The sequence below is a fragment of the Castor canadensis genome, chromosome 5, assembly GCF_047511655.1.
Source record: "Castor canadensis chromosome 5, mCasCan1.hap1v2, whole genome shotgun sequence".
Classification (NCBI taxonomy): domain Eukaryota; kingdom Metazoa; phylum Chordata; class Mammalia; order Rodentia; family Castoridae; genus Castor; species Castor canadensis.
The window spans coordinates 124,801,195-124,821,724 of NC_133390.1; the positions used below are offsets into that span (position 1 = coordinate 124,801,195).

The following is a 20,530-nucleotide window of genomic DNA, read 5'->3' on the forward strand; positions in this document are numbered from 1 at the left end:
GCTATGTGACCACCTCCCACATCTCCACACTGGAGATCAAGATACACATGAGCCCTTAGGAGATACACACAAACCAAACCATAGCAGGCAAGATGTCTCTCTGGGTATATTTATTTTATGATATGGATTGCTTCAGAATCAAAAGATACTTCAGCCTCTTAACCTTGATCTTTAATATAAGCAAACTCTCTGGCTTGAATATATGTGAAAATGACAGAATTTGACAATCTCATAGGCCTACTATGCCTTATTATTTCTTGTATGATCATGTTATAGTGAAGAACTCTCTCTCTCTTTCTCTCTCTCTCTCTCTCTCTCTTACTTTTGGCAGTACTCAGGGCTTGTGCTTGCTCACTAAGCAAGCACTCTACTACTTGAGCTATGCCCCCAGACCTTTTTACTTTTGTTCATATTTCAGATAAGGTCCTGGGTTGGTCAGACAGGGATCCTCCTACTTCCCAAATAGCTATGGTTGCAAGTGTGTACTACCATGCCCACCTTGTTTTTTAGATAGGGTCTTGTTGAGTTCTTGCCTGGGAAGGCCTTAAACTGCAAACTTTCTGTATCTGCCTCCCAAGTAGCTGGGATTGCAGGAGTGAACTACCTTGCCTGACTGAGCTTGCTAAAGAGACCTCACAGGGAAAGAGCACAGAAGATAATTTCAAAGCTGTGTTGAGATAATGACCACTCTTATTCAATTGCTTTTACAGACCATAAACAGAACTGAAGAATGTCCGTCTGAAACTTTGCCTTGAATGAAGAACTTCATTGAACGAGAAGTTAGTTGGCTTCCAGTTTGCACAGGCGTCAATGGAAGGCTTTTTTTTTTAATTTTATACTTTACTCAATGAAAACAAAGTTTTTATGTGCTGTGCAAATGGTTCCTTCATGTGGTCTGCCAGTTATTTTTGCCGTCCTTTTCTTTTTTTTACTTAAAGAAAAAAAAAAAATCCCAGAAGGGGGAAAAAAAAAAAACATCAAAAGTTGATGTTTAATCTGGAAGAACATTTGAACTCAGAATTTACCTGAAGGTGTAGATAGATTTTTTTTTTAAACAAAATAAAACCTGATGTCAAGAGGTGGGCAAAAAGAAATGAAAACAAATTGTCTTCCTCAGTAATCAAGCTACTCTTTCTCTTTTGTTTCCTTCTAGTTTAAACCTAGTGGGTTGATTTTTTTATTTTATTTTTTTCTTAGAAATATTTAGGTAAGGTTTATCTTGAATCTTAATTGCCTTAATTTTAAGGACGTCAAAGGCTCTCGAGGCAAGCTGTCAACGTCTTGTTAAAAAAAAAATCAAAAAGAATTGAAATATTGTGCCAGCTTTAACTGGTACAAATGTTTAAGACTATGAGTTTTTAGGGTGAAGAAACTGTACAGTTTAAAAGAAAATGTTTTTCTTCATTTGAAGAAAATTTGTTGATAAAAGAAACCATGGCAACGGCAAGAATTGGGAAATGCTGGGGCTCCTCATGAACCTTGTCTCAAGTGTTGACACAAGTCATTCTAGAAGGCTGAAGCATTTTACAGTAAAGTTAGTAATGTTGGTTTAAAAACAACTGCATTAGAAATAATGCGTGTTGGGGGGCAGAATGCAGATTTTTTTTATTTACAAAGCGTGATTGCTAGCAAAAGCATTAGTGCTTTTTATCTGCAGCCTTTTTTATGAGCTTTACAGAGTTTTTAGTCAGCTTTGCTTGTCACATTGCAAAACCTAGCTTAAGAGCATTAAAAAAAAAACTTAAGTAGATAGAAGCTTATGGTCAAAAAGTGCAAAAAAATAAAAAACAAAAAAAGCAATAGATAGAGAAATTGTTGACAATTTCTGTAGTCTTTCCTAGTTGTGATCAAATTCAGCCTATGGATGGCCTATTTTATACCAAAGATGAAATGACACCCTATTACAGTCCAGACGATAGACGTTGCTTTTCTTTTCCTTTTTAAAAATTTTATTTGACCTATGTGGCCGGACCAGTTCTTACGTTGTTTAAACTACCTTCCACTGGTGTTTTACATACTATGAAACAAAATTTTCTTTTGGTTTTTTAAATGTATGTTTGTTGATAGTAGAAACTGGCACCTGCAGTGTTCAGCAGTGTCAACATGAAGAGTCTGGATGCCGGTTGAGAGAGCAAGGTGGCTTCCAATTTTGTCAGGTTTCTGGCTCCTTGCGAGCTCTCTTCAGCACTGAAACCTGAATTGATGGCCACCAGTAAGCCAAGACACTTGTTCAACAGGTTGGAATTTCTTTATGTGAATTTTGAACTAATGATCTTTCCAGAACATGGTCTTCAAGGTCTCTGAAAGGTTATTTGTCAGAAAAGCTTAGTGATATTGTGTAAAATGCAAAGTGGTGTCCTGAGAAGGTCTCGCTGTGTTTGTAACAATAGTCTTCCTGCTATATTCCAACACCTCCAGGTTTTGTCTTCTCAACTGTCTTTGTCATCATCCACTATGAATAGCCAGCTTGATTCTGCACTTGGAGAGGGGGTATCTTCTTCTTGCCTATTTTCATACCTAGGTGTTGCTGAAAGACAACATAGACCTTTACATTTCAGTTTAATTCTCTGAGGCAAGTGGAGCCATTGAGACTGAAGATTTTATTAATGGAACATAGACAGGCTCTTAAAATGCTAGTGGACAATCAAGATATTTTATGATTTATATCAATAAGAACCAAAAGGATTAGGGTTGATCAATCACTAAAGCCAAAGGAGATATTTGCATTTAGAATGATGCAAAACTTTGTCTAAAATTAATTAAATTAACTTACCTAGAAAATGTCCTTACATTTTTGATTCATCAAATCCATGTTCAAACTATACAGTTTTACCTAAAATGAAAGACAATGGAACAGAATTTTGTTAATTTAACCATTCACTAGAATTGCATTTTGAATAAAATATTCAAATAAAGTAGGTGAAACTGTATTTACAGACTGAATCTGTAAATAAGACCAAGAAATGTCAGTGTGTAAGGAAAAAGGAAATGTAGAATGCACTGTATAAGAAAACAGGGTAGACTTTTAAAAACTACAGAATTTAAAAGGTAAACCATATTCCCGTGTGGTCAACATGAGTAAAGGAGTTTGAATCATGTGAAATTACCAATATATTCCACTACTTAAACAAACCCTGGTTCTCTTATTTGCAATCCCATGAATTGAAAGCTCAGACTTAGAGTGAGTTCATATGTTTGCCATCAAACTAGTTACAAAAGTGGATACAAGAAAACGTCTCATACACTACAGAGAAATCCAGCTGGTCACAGCCATGCTAATGGTTTTCCATGCTTTCAACGGAACCCCAGAATTATGGATTCTTCTGTTGCATCATTTAGCTTCCCATTTAGCAAGGGTGGCACTTAAGTTTTATCTTTGAAAAATGGGCCCTTAAATTACAGGGGGAGTGATAAGTTTCTCTTTTTCACTCTCTGAATTCTTTGTATAAATAAGATTATCCTGGGCATCATTCATTTGAATATGAAACGGACCAACATGCTTTCTTTTGTTTCTGTAAAAAAATACTAAAAACATATCTTAATGTGATACAAAGAAAGTCTCATTTTCATAATCTACAATGAGGCTAACTGGTAGCTACCAAGTGGCTGATGAATGTTCCTGGGTAACTTCCTGTTTCTTTTTAAAGCTGCTGTTTTATTTGTACATTCAGAAACAGTTTTCAACTATGAAATTTCAGTAATTGCAATTTGTTAAGCCACTTCAGGCAAAAGGAAATTACTCTGTCATTTTATGTTTATGTGAGTTTTGGGTTTGGATTGTTTATATCATGCCATCCTTTAAAATACTTCAGATCAAAACGAAAAAATGCACATGTTCAAATCCATCCCCCTTTTCTGTCATCTTACCTAAGACTTGTTTTCAAGAGTCCAGTCTGGGGAAAAAAAAGCATCAACAGGTAAGCAGAATCCCATTGCATGAAATAAAACAACCTAAAATACGTGTTCAAAATATGCAACCAGAATCTTATCTAGTCAACAACATGTATTATGGTCTTTTTAATCCTATTTAGGACTATCGCCAGTTTTTTTTTTTTACAGTGAAGTTCATTTCTGATTCACCAAATTGTCAGGTAGTTATAGCAATGTTTCAGGTTTTTCTTTTTGACTTTAATTGCAAAGTCTTAGCTGACACATTAGGAAACAGATTAAGCACGATGAACCCAGCCTCCAAACTCTACCTACATGGTTAATGCAAAAGTCTTTTAACAGTGATAGGGGATGTCCGAGGAGGCAAGCTTCCTGTGCTGGGCCATGTCTTCCAAGGACAATGTAATGGAGCCTAAGTAAACTGAAGATAATGCTAGCAGCTACTCAAGACAGTTTATACTTCAATGCTGACGTGACTAGCATATAGAAAGTAAGAAAATCTTTGACCTGACTCCAATTTGACCAGGATTAATTAGTTCATTTCCTTGCTAAATTTCAATAATTCAGAATATTGCTTCCATATTTTACTGGAATTAATTCTTCTTGTGATATTAGCAGATCGGCACCTTTGAAAGCATATGACTCACTTCCACCCCCTTGTAAGAGGGTTAGGTTAAAAGCATTCCATTAGACATGGAAGTCTGAGAGCCAAGATGGCTAGATTGAGCACGAAGTTTGCTATCTCACTATGGCAACAGAATACATCACTGACCCCATCACAAAATGGCTTTAAAATAACTTTCAGATCATGTATGACCAAAAACTGTACTGAGTTTTTGTTCCTCCAAAAAACTTTGAGTAGTTGGAATATCTATTCTATACCTACGTATCTTTTTAATGGCTTCTCAGCCTTTTGGCTAAGATCAAGTGTAGTATACCTACATATCTTTTAAAGTGGACTAAAATCCCCATTAATGAAAAGTGGAATTTGATTTAAATAGGACCCTCACAGTCTTTTTCAGGATTGAGGAGAGTTTTAATAGGCTGTCTAGATGAACTAGACAATAGCTAATGGAACAAAAACACTTTTGATAATTCAGTCTCATTCTTAATCTGAGTGCATGAGTGACTGCAGATGAGCTGATAAGCAGAGAGAAATTCTTAAGTGGGTTTCAGTGATCAATAGTTTTATATGATTTCAAATCAAGTGAAGGACCAATATTTATACTTGCATATAATGACACTCAGCACATTGGAGGACTCACACAGCATAAACTAATACAATATGAACCTTGATCTACTTTATTTTGAGCACAGTAGGGAGGAAAGGGTGGGATTTTTTTCTCCCGTGTTATTGTGGCTGGCATGGTTCAAAACTGTGAGCTCACTGGTGCTCAGCCTGAGGGGCAGAGGGAATCTGGACAGGCTCATTGACTCCCTGCATTGTACCCTTTCCGTGTCCAGGGGAAGATGGGATTTCATTAGTGAAACAATGTATCTTACAAATGGTATCCACCCTGGCATTGGAAGACAACTGTGTCTGACTCAAGTTTATCATATGAAATGTTAATTGATCAGAAATATGAAATTGGTCCCTTAACCCAACTAACTTTCTTTGCAGATTACATGAAGTGCAAAAGCTAATTACTAAATCTGCAAGTGGCCCCAAAGATGCTGTATGATGTGCAGGAGGGAAACTCACCCCAGATTAATGATTTCTTTTAGCTTTGATTTTATCCCCAGACATAAAGATGTACATTGTCACAAAAAGGGATGAATGATTTCTCAGTATTCACTGCTGTGTATTTCTGGGTGGGAAAGTAATGCAACAAGGAAAGTTTCTTCCACTCAAGAAACTAAAGCTGCAGCAGAAGGATGGAGCGCCGAGTCTGCAGCAAGAAACACAGGCCACCGAGTCTCACTTGAGCTTTCCTTGACACTGTTCCGATTTCTGACTTTTGCAGAAATGCAATCACTCTCAGTTTTTGAAGGGCTAATTAATTACTCTGTGGATGTGTTTTTGTCTTGTTTTCTGAATGACTGGGCCTTGGGCTCTGTTTCCTTTCATTTGTGTTTCACCCTGAGGGTGAAAGAAAATAATTGGAAATAAAATTCCATACAGTCTAGTTTATTTCTTCTTAAGTATTGGCTTTATTGAAGAAGTTTTTAAATCATTGGTAAAATTAATGTCCATGCATTATCTATCATGGGTTTCAATAACCGATAATGGTCCTTTTCCCATCCACCACAAATAATTGAGAGTTGGCTGTATTTTTGCAGAATGTAAAGGAAAAAATGATGGCAAAGAACTTGGCTTCCTTCAAAAGAAAATTATTTTTGTTTAATTCACGCTACTGAAACTTAAACCAGGAGAAAAGATCAACACAGTTTCTGTTACAGAAATATAACAGGAACCCTTGGTTAAATGTATGCTCTTATCTTTACCTTAAATCTTTGACAAAAAATGCATTGTTTTTGTCTTTTTTTGACTTCACATTACTGTTTTAAGGCTGAACAAATGACTTTGACATGCCAGTGGATATTTTAATGATCACGATTTAAATAAGTTCAAAGTGTAACATTAATGTTATACTTTGTATTTTAAACCATCTTGTCTTAGATTATTCAGAAAGATGCTCTGTCCTCCTCCCAAAATGTGTTATTTACTTATACCCAGAAAGGAGCTATTCCGTAACTTTCAGGAACTATACAAATTATTTCAAGGAGATACTTAATATTTGAAAGTTTCTTTTTCGTTTTGGAAATAAATATTTCCACTTATTTAAAAACAAGAAGAATATGATTAGAATTTTAATTTTTAAAAATATGTATGAAACTACTTGTTAAGAGATACTCAGTTTCTAAGAAAAGCAGGACACAGCTTCTTTTAAAACCCTTGTTTCAGGCCATACTCAACTTCATGGGACTTCTGAAACATCATTTAGTTTTGAACTTTATTTAAGAGCATTTTTGTACCACTGTCTCTGACTATCATGGAAAGTTCTGTAATTCTATGGTGTTTCTGGTTTTATTTTTAATTTCTCATCTGTATCACAGTCAAATTATATACCATTTCCCCTATCCCTTGGGCTTTCTGTAGATCAGTGGATATTAGGTTTAAATTTGTTTTCTTTGATGAAGCTTTCAATAAAAAATGAAAATAAAATCAATCAAGTATGGCTATCATGTTCATCTGTACTCTTCGAGACCAGTTGTGGGAACATGTAGGTGGGAAGGAGCTGTGTTTGTATTCAATCCAGTTTTTTGCTGGAATTCCTCAAAGAACATCACAAGAAACAAAATGTGAGCGGAAGGAGCTTTCTATTCATGCAAAGAGCCCTGAGAAAGCCACTGTGTGGGGACCTTAAAGGAGATGAGAAAAGCACTGAGTGGGGACCTTAAAGGAGATGAGAAAGGCACTGTGTGGGGACCTTAAAGAATATGCAGTAGTCCTTTTGGGTCTGCCAGGGCTCCAGCTTTCTTACATATGCTGAGGAGATCAGAGACTACCCAACTCCTATGTCCAAGCATGGCTAGCATTCACCATGTACTTGACACATCCTGTGTGAAGACATACATATATATTTTTTTAATATAAAAATAAAGAAATTTCTTCTGACTCCTGTGCTTTGTATCCCTGCACAGATCAAATGCCAGCTCACCCCAAATCAGAAGTGTCCATTCCTCAAGCCAGGGATGATTATGGTAACCAAACAAGCAAAAACCATTCTTGTCTGGGTCCAGAATTACCTTGGAATAATTACCTTGTCTGGTCCAAGTTACCTTGGCGCTCACACTCAAGGTCAAAGAAACATTCTGTTTTGTAATCTACATTTTCTGAACTGTGGAGGATGGGGTAGATGAATGGAATGCTTGTGTACAATTTATTAAACAGCCAGATATATCTTTAAAAAGATGAGCTCAGTGTGCACAAAAATGTAAAGTGATAGAAAGAGCAAGGCAACCATATACATTTATGATGCACCAAATATACATGAGAAATATAAGACAATATTCATTGTATTTGAATTTGCTCACCTTTTGGTGACATCCATTCTGGCACCCCCAAAAGCCATCAGGCCTTTGGTGAATTTCAACTACTGTCTTGCTTCTGTTAGAGGAAGGGTGTGTCACATCTCTTCTCTCCTCTGTTGCCTCTTTTTGCTTAAAGCTCAACCTGTAGTTTATAAGTCAACATCAGCGGGAAGGGTAATGCAGCAGTGGGAGAGGGAGGATGCATGGACATTGCAGAACATTCAAAGTCCCCCATAGCCCCCTGACACACACACCTGGGATCCTTTGACCACTCTTGTACTGTACCCTACCCCATTGATTTTCCCCTGCTTCTTGCCATGGCTTTCAGCCCTAGGCATTCAGCATCTTGATTCGGCCTATCAGCTTTTCTGTTCTATGCTTGTAGTATAACTTGCACAATAATGTATTCAGGACTACCACTGCATCGAGGCAGTTTCTCACATGTCATCTTCATGCGTTAGAATATATGCACTCGAGGAAGGGTGCAGAGGAGGGTAATTTGGGTCCAGAACCTAAGCATATGTTGTGCATATTCCACTTCCATAAATGGATACCACTTTCTGTTGTACTGACAAAAGAGAAAGCTAGAAGAATGGATTTATTAGAGAGTATAAGAAAATAAGATTGAAATGAATATTTTAACATAATTTTACACACTGTCTTAGTCTGTTTAGGCTGCTATAACAAAATGCCTTAGAATTGGTAAGTTATAAACAAAAATTATTGCTCACAGCTCTGGAGCCTGTAAAGTCCAAGATCAAGGTGTCAACAGATTCGGTGTCTGTTGAGGGCCTGTTTTCACAAATGGTGCCTTGAATGTGTACTTTGTGCTATTGACAAGCAAGCTCCCTGAGGCCTCTTAATAAGGACACTAATCCCATTCATGAGGGCTCTGTCCTAATGACTTAATCACCTCCCAAAGGCCTTGCCTCTTAATACCATCACCTGTAAGTTAGGAGTCAACAACGAATAGGAACAGGACACAAACATTCAAGCTTTAGCACCCCTCCTTCATTCCAGTTTGTTTAGAACTGAGGCTCTTTATTTGTTGTTTGTTATTATTTTCATAAGAAAATAATGCCACCACCTCTACTCCCCAGGTGCACAAAAAATTTGTTTCAAAATGAAGGGCACTTGGGAAGTTCCTGAAATGAATCTGAAGAAGAATCTTTGGTTTCAAGACATAAAAGCAAGAGAAAGAAGACTAGAGAATGAAGAAATAAACTACATTTAGTATGTTATCTCTGGGCATAAAATAATCATAGTTTTATGACTTCCTTTTTTACTGTTTTATAATTTACTTGTAGTTCTTGGAGACAAGAACTACTGAGTGTTTTGTCAACTTTCAATGGTTCTGATATGGTTCATGTTGTGTGATGTTCTATTTTGTTTTTAAGGAATGTTGACTGAGATAATTTTTAGCTTGTTGCTTTCCAAAGACAAACTGAAATATGGTATAGTAAAATTTAATCTTAGAATATTTGATTATTTTAAAATTTTCCATAATTATAAAAAAATCTTGTCCAACATCTGTCTTTTTATCTAAATTCTCAGAGATCAAGGGAGCAGCTTCTGTCCCAGGGGTTTTCTCCAGCCCCTGGGAAGCGGTAGGTTACTATCACGGTTGAGGAGGTTACCAGGTGGAGTTGCTGAATTAGTATCCTATGGATCTCAAACCTAAATCCCAGGTTCTGTTCCTAAGCAGAACCAGTAATATGAGGCAGCACTGTGGGATCAATGTCATCACTAACTGACCTCACTCTGTGCCAGGAGCTGTGCTAAGTGCCCCCAACCTACTTGAGTGTACACAATCTTTACAAGAAAGCTCCAAGGTGAGTACTCCCATTGGTCCCCTTGCCCAGTGAGTCATGAAGAGTTGGGAAGCCTACGCTTAGAAAGGACAAGAATGTGCTTTTCAAAATAGGTTCAAATGCTCAACCCATGGCTTCAAAAATTTCCTCTTTAGAAATGATTTGCCCAAATGCCGCTGTGGGAGCACCGTGTTTTGGTTTTGCTTTTTTCAATCATCGTTTTGCCCAAACAATTCACCTTCCTAGGCCTGAGAGCTATTACTCCTGTAGAATAGGGGCACTAGACATTTGTTCTAATAACTTTGGTTACAGAAATCCAGTACAATTCACACTTTACATTTGAGATATAATTTGCTGTTTCAATCTTTTGATTTGAACCTGTCTTTTGATTTGTTCCGGAAGGAAAGGACCTATCTATCAAATAAAATAGGGATAACTTTTTACTGATACATTCATTTAACAGTGCCTACCATTCAGACCTCCATACATATAAATTCTTAGAGTAAACATGGGCTTTGTACACGAAGATGTCATATTCTAGTAAGCACTGGTTTCTGACTACATGTTAGCGTGAAATAAGATCAGGGAATTTTGTGGGCAAAGTTAGCTCTTCCATGGTGGGATACAAGTAGATAAAAAAACCTACCTGGTCTAAAGGCGGTCATCTCTCATCAACACATACTGATCTCCCTTGCTGCTATTTATCTCCTAGCTTATCCCCTTAGTAGAGTGACTATTTTCCTTTCCCCAAATCATCTGGGATGTTAATTCTTGACAGCAAGAACAGTAGAGTCTTCATTCTTTGTTGACCATAACTCTGGTAGCAACTGTTGTTTATGACCTCTGGTCTTTTCACAATCATCCAAGGTAAAATGCTGGCCACGTTTAAAACATGACAGAACTGGGGTTTTAGAAGATCACTTGGCTTGGCTGTGTTTCTATGGTGCAGATAGGACCCAAGTTTAGGATAAGCCAGGTACAAAAGCCAGAGATTTTCCTCCTAATAGTGCTAGATCCACTGGTATGATTTCAAGGGATACATTGTCCAAAATAACTTTTCTAAGCCTTGAAATTTTACCTTTATAATTTTATTCTTAAAGCCAGATCACAAAATATTGGAAAAGGTCTTGAGAAATCAAGATCTTAGATTCAGATGAGGTAAACTATCTGCAAACATTTCTCTTTCCCTTTGAAGTTCGGCTTCTTTCTCTATGAAAATGTATACCTTTTATTTCTCAGAGCAATTATGAGGATAAAATAGGCAATGCATACACCATGCATAAATCTTTTAACAATTGTAAAGACAATCAAATGTTGTGCATAATTTTAATTTTTCCATTCTGAAGTTTCCCTTTAAAGCACAGGTGTTCTTATGAGGATAATACCTGAGAGGAAAAAGCAAGTGAATCTCTGAAAAGATGAAAGGAGGCAAAGAAACAAGTGAGCCAAGGTGACACTGAGTTTCTTTGCAGCACAGCCCACACTCTGTGAGACACAAATGTCAGGGGTGAAATCACCAGCGACTAGGTCACAGAGAAGGAGAGAGCTGCTTGGTGAGCAAAATTCACTCACCATTTTGGGGAATAATCTTATATCACCATCACATCCTTTCTGCCTCTCAGGACCTCCCACTCAGTGGCACCTAATGGAAGGTGGCTGGTGATGGAGCATCAGGTGTTAGCAATTTAAGACTATTCCACCTGCAAACAGAATGGAGGAACTAAGGGTAGTAGCAGACCTCAAGTTCATAAGGTGTAGGGGACCCACATAGTCACATCAAGTAAGCAGGTTGCATCAATAGGTATTTCTAAGACAAATTATTGCTACTAAAATACATAAATGAGTGCTGGCCTTTAAAGGGCCTGAAGAAGTCAAAGGGGCATGAGATCGTGGTTGTAAAAAAAGACACACATCTCTGTTTGCTTTGCCTGCTGTCATCCTTCCCCATCCCATCCTGACCCAGGCTTCATTCAGTTCCTATTTGTTTGGGATTTGACTTTTACTTTTTACTGGAATATATAGAACTATAAAGAACCATATATATACCACAAATGATCAACACTGTTCACAAGTGGAAGGCAAATGTGTAAGCAAGCAGCACAATATTATCAGTTACCAGAAAGATGCTGCCCTCCCATGGCTTGGAGTCACTTTGTAAGCCTGCCCTCCCAGGGCAGCTCTGTCTAGAATTCTACAGCCTGGGATAATTTTGTCTGAATTTTAACTTTCTATGATGTATGTTGGCTTGACTTCCATATGCGTGTGCAAGTTAGACATGAGCAGAGGCCTAACAACGTTGCTGGCCTTTGAAACGCCACGGTAACTGTTATTCCTCTCAAAACTACAGAAATTGTCTATTGTTCGGATTTTGGTCATCAGTTTCAGAAATCATGAAATTCTTTGTGCAGTTTCTCATGTTGTTTTATGTCCTTTACAACTAAGAAATGCAGTAAAAGTCCTAAATTTAGTGTCCTTGAGACACAAAAAGCGATAGCTGTGTTCCAAGGCAAGGCTTCACTCAAAGTTTGGCAGCATATCACTTACCTATGCTTATTTAGATAATGAGTAATATGAGGCAGCTGATGCTACACTGCACTGGGAGACCATCCAGAGCTGGAAGTCATCCAAATACTACGTTTCTACAAAAGCCCAGTATGTGGGGCACATTAAACCCATGTCCACCAACTGGAACAGTAGCTCTTTGGCCTCTTACTGTAATTTTAAAGTGTGTGAAGCTTTCTTACATTGGACATTCTGCTCTTACCTCCTTTCTTCCATTCTTACACAATCATTTAGGTCAGTGGAGATCAACCAGGTGTCTTTAAGATATTTCCCAGGTGTGTGCTTTAGGTGAAAGGATTAGCACTTTTTTTTTTTTTACTGTGGTCCTAGAAACAGGAATCAAAGTGTTTGAAAAATTAACATAAAATCTACCTTTTGATGAACCTTCTATAGAGTTTCTATTAAAATATGCATTGTGCTGGGCTTGATGGCTCACATCTGTAATCCTAGCTACCCAGGAAGAAGAGATTAGAAGGATCAAGGTTGGATGTCTGCCTAGACAAAAAGTTAGTGAGACCCCATGTCAACAGACAAGCCAGACATGATGGTGCATGCCCATTATCACAACTAAGAAGGAGGTAAAGTTCATAGCCTGAGGCCAACCCCAGGCAAAAACAAGAGACCCTATCTGAGAAATAACTAAAGTAAAAAGAGCTGGGAGTGAGGTGTGTTCCAGTGCCTGCCTTGTAAGTGCAAGGCTCTGAGTTCAAACACAAGTATGGCAGAAGAGAAAAAAAAAAATATTTTGCAAGGGGAGTTTTCTGGGTTGTCATTAAGTCCAAAGCTGAGTCTTGGAATGTGGCTTTGCAAATGTTCCTGTCCCATCTTCCTGCTGCAGTGTTGTGACAGCTATTCCTGTCTCTCCCCTAGGGCTACAGGTTTTCTTTTTTTCCATTTGCTCTTTTCCCTGTTCCCTTTCTCTGACAGCAAAGAGCTCCCATTTGTGCCCTAAAGCCATAGCTTTTGTGTCACTCTTCCCTTCCTACAGTAAGATCTGGCCTTTTATTGCTCTCCTTTGTTTGGGGGTTTTTATTTGCTGTTGTTGTTATCCCCCTACAGAGAGATGGTCCTGGGTGACATTTCTACAGGAGTGTTTTTCTTCCCCCAGCCAGCATCAGCATCGTGAGGGAAGTGTTCTCAGGATTTATCTCCATTTCCCTGGTGGTGATCCCAGAGAAAAAAGCCTTCCACTGATCAAACTCCATCATATCTGTGCCTCCAGAAATCAACACTGTCCCACTAGCTCGGGAGGGGTCCTTAAGTCATTAACGATGTTTGACTGAACCACATGACCCGGCTTATACATGCTGGGTTGAATTGTCCTTGCCATTTCTGCTCCCACCATGTGCAACTCCAAACAATCAGAACCTGTGCATGTGAACTTATTTTAAAAGAGCTCTTTTGAGATATTATGACATTAAGATGAAGTCACATGGAATGGGGGAGCTAAATCTGATACAAATGGTGAGTTTATAAAAAGAGGGAAATTTGGACAATGGGACCCACTCAGAGGGAAGATAGCTATGTAAGGACCAAGGCAAGAACTGGAGAGATGAAGCCATGAGCAGAGGGAAACCAAGCAATGTCAGAAATCCCCAGAAGCTGCAAGAGAGGCATGGAATGGATTTCTCCCTAAAGCCTCAGAGAGAGCATGGCCCTGCCCAATCCCTGACCTCATACTTCCAGCCTCCAGAACTGTAAGGAAATAAATTTCTGTTGTTTTGAGCCACCTCATCGGTGAGCCTTGGCACTCAGTAGGGCATGACCAGGAAATGAATTCATAAGGCAGTGGAGGCTGCTCCAGGCAGCAAAGCTTGGTCCTGCTCTCCCAGCAAGTGCAGGGTCCCCGCATTGTACTTCAGTGAGCTTCCTGTTAACCTTTAGGTTCATTAATTTGCAGTATTTAGCACAGTATCCTGATGTAAGTATGGTGATTTCTAGTTTTTCTGCATATCTGAGCTGATACTGGAAGCCTTGGCTGTGTTAGTTTTTAATTTCAAAACTAAACAAAGCTGTTTTAATGAGACATTTTGCTCCAAAGCTGATTTGGGGCAACAGAAAGTGAAGAATCTTGGCTTCTTTAAGCAGCAGTTTCTCTCTTTCCCTGCTGACCCATTGCCTTTCCACACCCCCAAATAAAAGGGAAAAAAAGACAGGGAAGGACAAAAAACACCAGCTGTCCAAGTCCTCATTCTCTTGCTTGAGAGTTGATAATGTCAGGGGTGTCTGTAGGTGGAATGAGTCTAGGAAGACCCATGCTAACAATTCTGGTGTGAAATGGCCCATCCTGAGAAGGCATTCTTAATACACTTGGTGACAGTATTGGGAGTCATCATGCCAGGAAAGAAAAGCAAAAATGAGAAGTTAATTGACTGGTGGAGGTTGTTCCAATTATAATTAGGGCACGTTCTCCCCACCTCTCAAGTCTAGACCTGCTATAAGCCATGACTTATATCCTATACTAGAGAGATTTTTTTTCAGTTCTGGGGATGGAACCCAGGACTTTGTGCATGCTAGGCAAGTATTCTACCACTGAGCTTTATCCCCAACCCAAGATCTAGTTTTTCTTCTAAGACTTTTAATATTTTTAGCCAGCTCTCTTTTCTTATATTCAATTAGGTTATTTACAAGTCAATTTATCTTATAAGTCTAACAAATTAAAATAAACTTCATTTTCATAATCTTTATACCCAGCCATCCATTTTCAATATGTCTAATATGCTTCCAAACAGGAAATGCACCTAAAATATGAATAATAATAAAATGGGGCATCTATGGGCATGGAATTCCCCAGGTCCCTCTCAGTATAACAGCACAGGTAGAAACCAGCACTTACAGGTACAGTCTCTCAACAGAGACAAGGTGTGTGTAAATTTTAGATCTCCATGACTAAATTTGAAAACCTCATCTTGCCATAGTAGCATGAGTAAAGTAATAGTAGCTACCTCTCAAAGGCTTCGTGAGGTTAGATGAATTAATACATGTGAAACATTAAAAAGACTGATTCAGCAGCACTGAACACCATTATTTTATTCTATTCTATTTTTTTGGTGGTACTGAGGATTTGAACTCAGGGTCTTGGTCTTGCTAAGCAGACACTCTACAACTTGCGCTACTCTGCCAGTTCTGTTTGTGTTGGTTATTTTTGAAATGGGATCAACCTTGAGCCACCATGTCCAGTCCATTATTTTATTGGTAGGTTTTGCTGATGGAATATAAGGAACTTCCATCAGAATGCAATGGTTTAAGTCAGACACCATTTTAAGGGGCTAGTGGAATGACCCTGTGAGATGTCAGATAAATGCTGGATGAAAGGTGAATAGAGAGTTAAGCCCATTATAGGTCTTACGGCTGACTGACACACAGATTTGGGAGTCATGACCGCAGGAATCTAAAGTAAAAGTCAATTTAAAAAACCAAAGTAAAATCCACATTGGATTTCCCAAACCTCACTTCTTCTCTAAATCCATTTACTCTTTAAGGGTTCCAGTTAGACTAAGTCTTCCTTTTCTCATTCCAGTTGCTTATAAGGGAGTTACTTAGTATTTGGCAAAGAAGTGAAAGCCCATCTATGAAGAAGGGGATCCTGGTTCTTGTCTGAAATATTAAGGAGCCATACAGGTGACCTAATGCTTCTGCATATGGCCATCTTCCAGTCAGTTACACTCAGTGCAGCAAGATTAGAAAGGGAAAGTTCTTATTGCTTTGGTTCTGATACATAAAGATAATAGAAAATGATTATCAGTTTTTATAGTGCTGAACAGCTCCAAAACCATCATTGATGTTGGAAGGTTTACATTTTCCTGTATATTTCTCTCTCTTATAGAGATGGGAGCATTGAGGCTCAGAGAGGTAAAATGGCTGCCCTAGTGCCAGGCGTTATTGTCATGTGCTCCCAGGGATTGATACATGGTGGATAATGGAAAAGAAGTCACTATATAAATTAAAACCAGTGACAAGAATGTTACCTATACAATTCTTTAGAAGAAATCCTCTTATTCTGAAACATTGTAAGACTGTCCATTTTGTCAGGATATCAGAAATATCTATTCTATATTGGACTATTACTATTTTATTCATTGTTTATCTCTAACAAAATATGACATTTTTGGGGAGACCATACTGGGGTTTTGTTTTTTGAGACCTTGAACTGGTGGTCCTCTTGCCTTGACCTCTTTAGTAATAGGATTACAGGCATGTGCCACCGTATCTGGAGTGAGTTCTTTGTCTTTATTGGCTATAGATGTGAACATAGACATTTATTTTCCAAAGCAATTGGCCCAGAAGAGTGCCCTGTAAGGATCTGGTACTGTATAAATATGTTAGGAGAAAAACTTGGCATAGAGGGAGAGCATAAGGTTTAAATCGTATACATTTGAGTCTATTTTATGACCTCAAAAAATATCATTTAAATTTTTGTGTCTTTATTACTTGTGACAAGAAAAGGCAGGCATTTTTTCCGCTCTCAAAGGCTGTTATTTAAAAAGCATAAAGCATTAAACATGTACAAAGCCAGGTATGATGGTTCAAGCCTGTAATCCTTTCTACTCAGGAGGAAGTAGAGATCAAGAGGACCCTTGGTTTGAGTCAAAGCTGACAAAAAGTTCTTGAGACCCTCATCTCAACCAATAAAATCTGGGTGCTATGGGGAGCATCTTTCATCCCAGCTGCAAATAGGATAGTGGTCCAGGTTGGCCCAGGCATAAAAAAATATTAGTTATTTGAAAAATAACTAAAGCAAAAAGGCCTGAGGGCATGGCTCAAGTGGTAGAGCACCTGCCTACCAAATGTGTAAGGCCCTGAGTTCAGAACCCAGTACCACAAAAAAGTACAAAGTTGTAAATGTTTATGAGTACGTGTTTTAACAACAAAAAACCCTGAAGCCTCATGATAGACTGGTCAATTTGATTTAGTAAGTAGTAAATAAATATTTAATTACATTTTCCTTAGATTACTGTCTCTGAAATTGTGGTCTGAATCCCTGTGATACCAAGTAGTTGACACTAAGGAAATTTTGTTTACATATATTTCCCAAATTATAAATTAAGACTTAATGATTTTTACAGAATCCCCTTAGATCTTAGTCTGTTACTTTTTTTCTTTTATAAATTTTTATTAGGATATATTCATTATATAAGGGAGGGATTCATAGGGACAATTCTGGTTAGACTTTTTTGTACATTATTTACATTGCTTCCATCGTCTCTCCCCCTCAGCCCCCTCCCCACCCCATTAAAGCAACTGCAAGAGGTTTCTTAGTTCTGTTTCATATAGGTATGTGAAGTCCATCAACCATATCCTGTCACCTTAATCTCGATCTTTCACCCTCTCCCTTCCCACTAATGCCCACCCTCACCCCGCCCTGCACACACTGTGCTTATTCTTCAGTCCTAATTTTCATTATTAATATTTAAGTTGATGTTCAAAGGGGTGTCTCAGTGTATGCCCACTGTGGGTGTGCTTTACACACCACAGGGCGTGTGCTTGCTAGGGAGGCGCTCTTCCACTTGAGCCACGCCCCCAGCAAAATAAGACATCTTTAGAACACATTGATGTCATTTTCTTTTGTCCTCCAGCTTGTCTCTTCCCCTCCACACCGAGGACCTCAGGATGTAAGATACTAAAGCTGATGGACTGCCCTCCTGGACCCTGCACTGTCCCTCATTGGCTGTGTACCTGCATCCCTCACCTGGAGGCCTGGCTGCACTGCACCCTGGCTCCCTGCACACCTAGGATCCTGGCTCTGTATGTGTGAGACATTCTGTTGCCTGAGTGGCTTTCTTCTTAGCAGTTCTTAATATTTATTTAGGCAGCTGAAGGTCATCTTAGCTGCTAGAAAAGTTTGCTTTTTAAATGACTTCCTTATTATCTTCTTTTGTCTTTTGACTATATTCAGCTATTTCATAAAACTGTTTATTTCTTCTCTGATGCATTACATTTCTGTCACAGAAATGTCTGTATCTTTAGCACTCCAGTTTAGATTTTTGTTGATTCACTTAAAAATTTTTTCAAATTATTCTGTTCATAATTATTGTAGAGAATTTGGAAAATGCAAACTGATTTATAGAAGAAAATAAAGATTTATGAAGACAATAAATACATACCATAATTTCACACAGAGAAATTTCATTTCTTTTACTTTTGTTGTTGTTGTTGTTGTGTGTGTGTGTGTGTGTGTGTGTCATACTGGGGTTTGAACTCAGGGCCTTGCACTTGTGAGACAAGCACTCTACCATGAGCAATGCTTCCAGTCCTACTCTTTTATTTTCTATATGTTATTTTACAAATATTATACAAATTTAGAATTGTATTATGCAATCCTATGTCCTCTTTCCCCTATGCACATTCTGTGTTGTTTTAAATTAAATTGCACTATTTTACACATTATATTTAATTTTCTTGAGAAGATATGCAATAATCCATCCCTGGATTTAATTAATTAAAGAAGAAAAATACCATTAAGTGTAGTGTTGACCAATTTGTTTTTGAAAAGCTGAGTTTTAAACTACGTAAGTAAAAAGTCATCTTCTATTACAATTCCCAGAGGACTGCCTCATGTTATTTACTTTAAGCTGCTTACATTGATTGGCCAAGTACTCAGATTCCTGTTGAGGATTTCAGGCTTAAAAAAAAAAAAATCTTGAGATGGTGTATAGTGAAGTATACTAGCTTGTAAATTTTTATTTTGATTACAATTTTGTATGCAATAATTGTGGACAGATAACTGAAGTTTTATATCAAGATGTTCCTATTTTGTACACCAAAGGTAATCGTTAAAATCAGTGATGGTTATTACTTAGCAAAATAAAGGAAGGTGCAGAACAATGGGGTATGCCACCAGATGAGCTGCAAAAGGGGAAATCTGTGTGTGTATGTGCATGTGTGTGCTTGTATGTGTACCTGTGCATATGTGCATATTCATCTATGTTCACAATTTCCCTTTTCCATTTATACACCACACCCACAATCTGCTTATAGGACAGAATGACTCTGGAAATGGAAAGAAAAACAAGAAACTCCTTACACTGGGCAAAACTAGTTTTCTGAGGAGATTTTTCACTATATACTTTTCACATCAGCCAAACAAATAAAACAAAATATAAACAGTAATGATGAATTTTAAGAAGAAAGAGGTGAATATTTTTGACTCAAACATTCTCCTGTATCCTTTGCAATGAGTGTCATACTATTAAGATAGAAGCATTTTGCAGGATTCTTAATTTTCTAACTGCCATGGCACTTCAGCATTTGGTGGCACTTCCTCAGAAAATAGTTTTAGACACAAACAGAGCACATAGCATCAAAATAAAATAGTTATACTGATTTTAAAAATTACCAAACATTTTTAATTTTTGAGATAATAATATGTGATCTTGTTTATTAATGCCAACAAATAGAATTTAGTGAATTCTGGAATTTTGAATTTTATAAAATGATTACAGGAACAATATGAAATTATTTGTAATTTCTATTGGTGATGAAGATTATAAATAATAATCATAATTATAATCATAATTGCAGGAATATTTCTACTGGATGTTACCAAAAATAAAGGAAAGTATTTTTTCCTACTCAAGTTCAGTGACAAGTGAAACAGTATCTCTTGACTTTCTACATTTACTATAACCATAATGGAAGAGAAATAACTTCGAATAAAACCACATAGTAAGGGCTGTGATGAAGACTCAGCTTGTGTGAAGAGATTCAAAGACTTACCACAGAAGTGAAACCTGAGCAATGCCTTAAAGAACAAGCAAGAATTTTCCAGATGTACTAGGAGAGAAAGGAATGCTTCAGGAGGTGGAATAAACTGCACAATGGCAGAATGGCGTGGACACACAAGGAACTGAAACACATGGAGAGTTATGTGGATTTATTCCTGAAGCACAAAGTCAAGGGAGGAGTATAGGGAGATGAGGTTGTGGAAGGAAGAGAGCAGGTGTATGCATTGGGGAATATTGCATGCCTTGGTGAAGAGCTTGGATTTTATTTGGGAAGCAATGGAGAGCTTCTGAAGAATTGTAATGGGGTGGGTCTGACTTATGTTTTCTATTGAGTGCTTCAGCTGCATTTTCAAAGATGGGTTTCAGACTAGAGAGGAAGGCACTTCAAAGTTTGGACAGAAATTATTAGGTATGACATAAGGACATTTTAGAATGGAGACAAAGAATAGAAGTAAAAAATATTTAAGGTATTGTGGTGGGTGGGATGGTTGTTCTAAGCTTTCATGCTCT

General features: G+C 37.8%; 1 protein-coding gene and 1 pseudogene across 17 annotated transcripts in view; both read left to right on the forward strand.

Annotated features, from left to right (window-relative positions):
* Rbms3 (RNA binding motif single stranded interacting protein 3) overlaps positions 1-7,058 on the forward strand; it is a 1,393,896-nt gene extending 1,386,838 nt beyond the window's left edge. For all 17 annotated transcript variants that reach the window (XM_074074014.1, XM_074074016.1, XM_074074013.1 and 14 more), the window contains one exon: positions 711-7,058. In XM_074074014.1, the coding sequence (XP_073930115.1) occupies positions 711-717 (7 nt within the window). In that variant the 3' untranslated portion in view covers positions 718-7,058. The remainder of the gene's footprint in view (positions 1-710) is intronic.
* On the forward strand, positions 4,786-4,930 carry LOC141423536 (U2 spliceosomal RNA; annotated as a pseudogene).
* Positions 7,059-20,530: the final 13,472 nt, after the last annotated feature.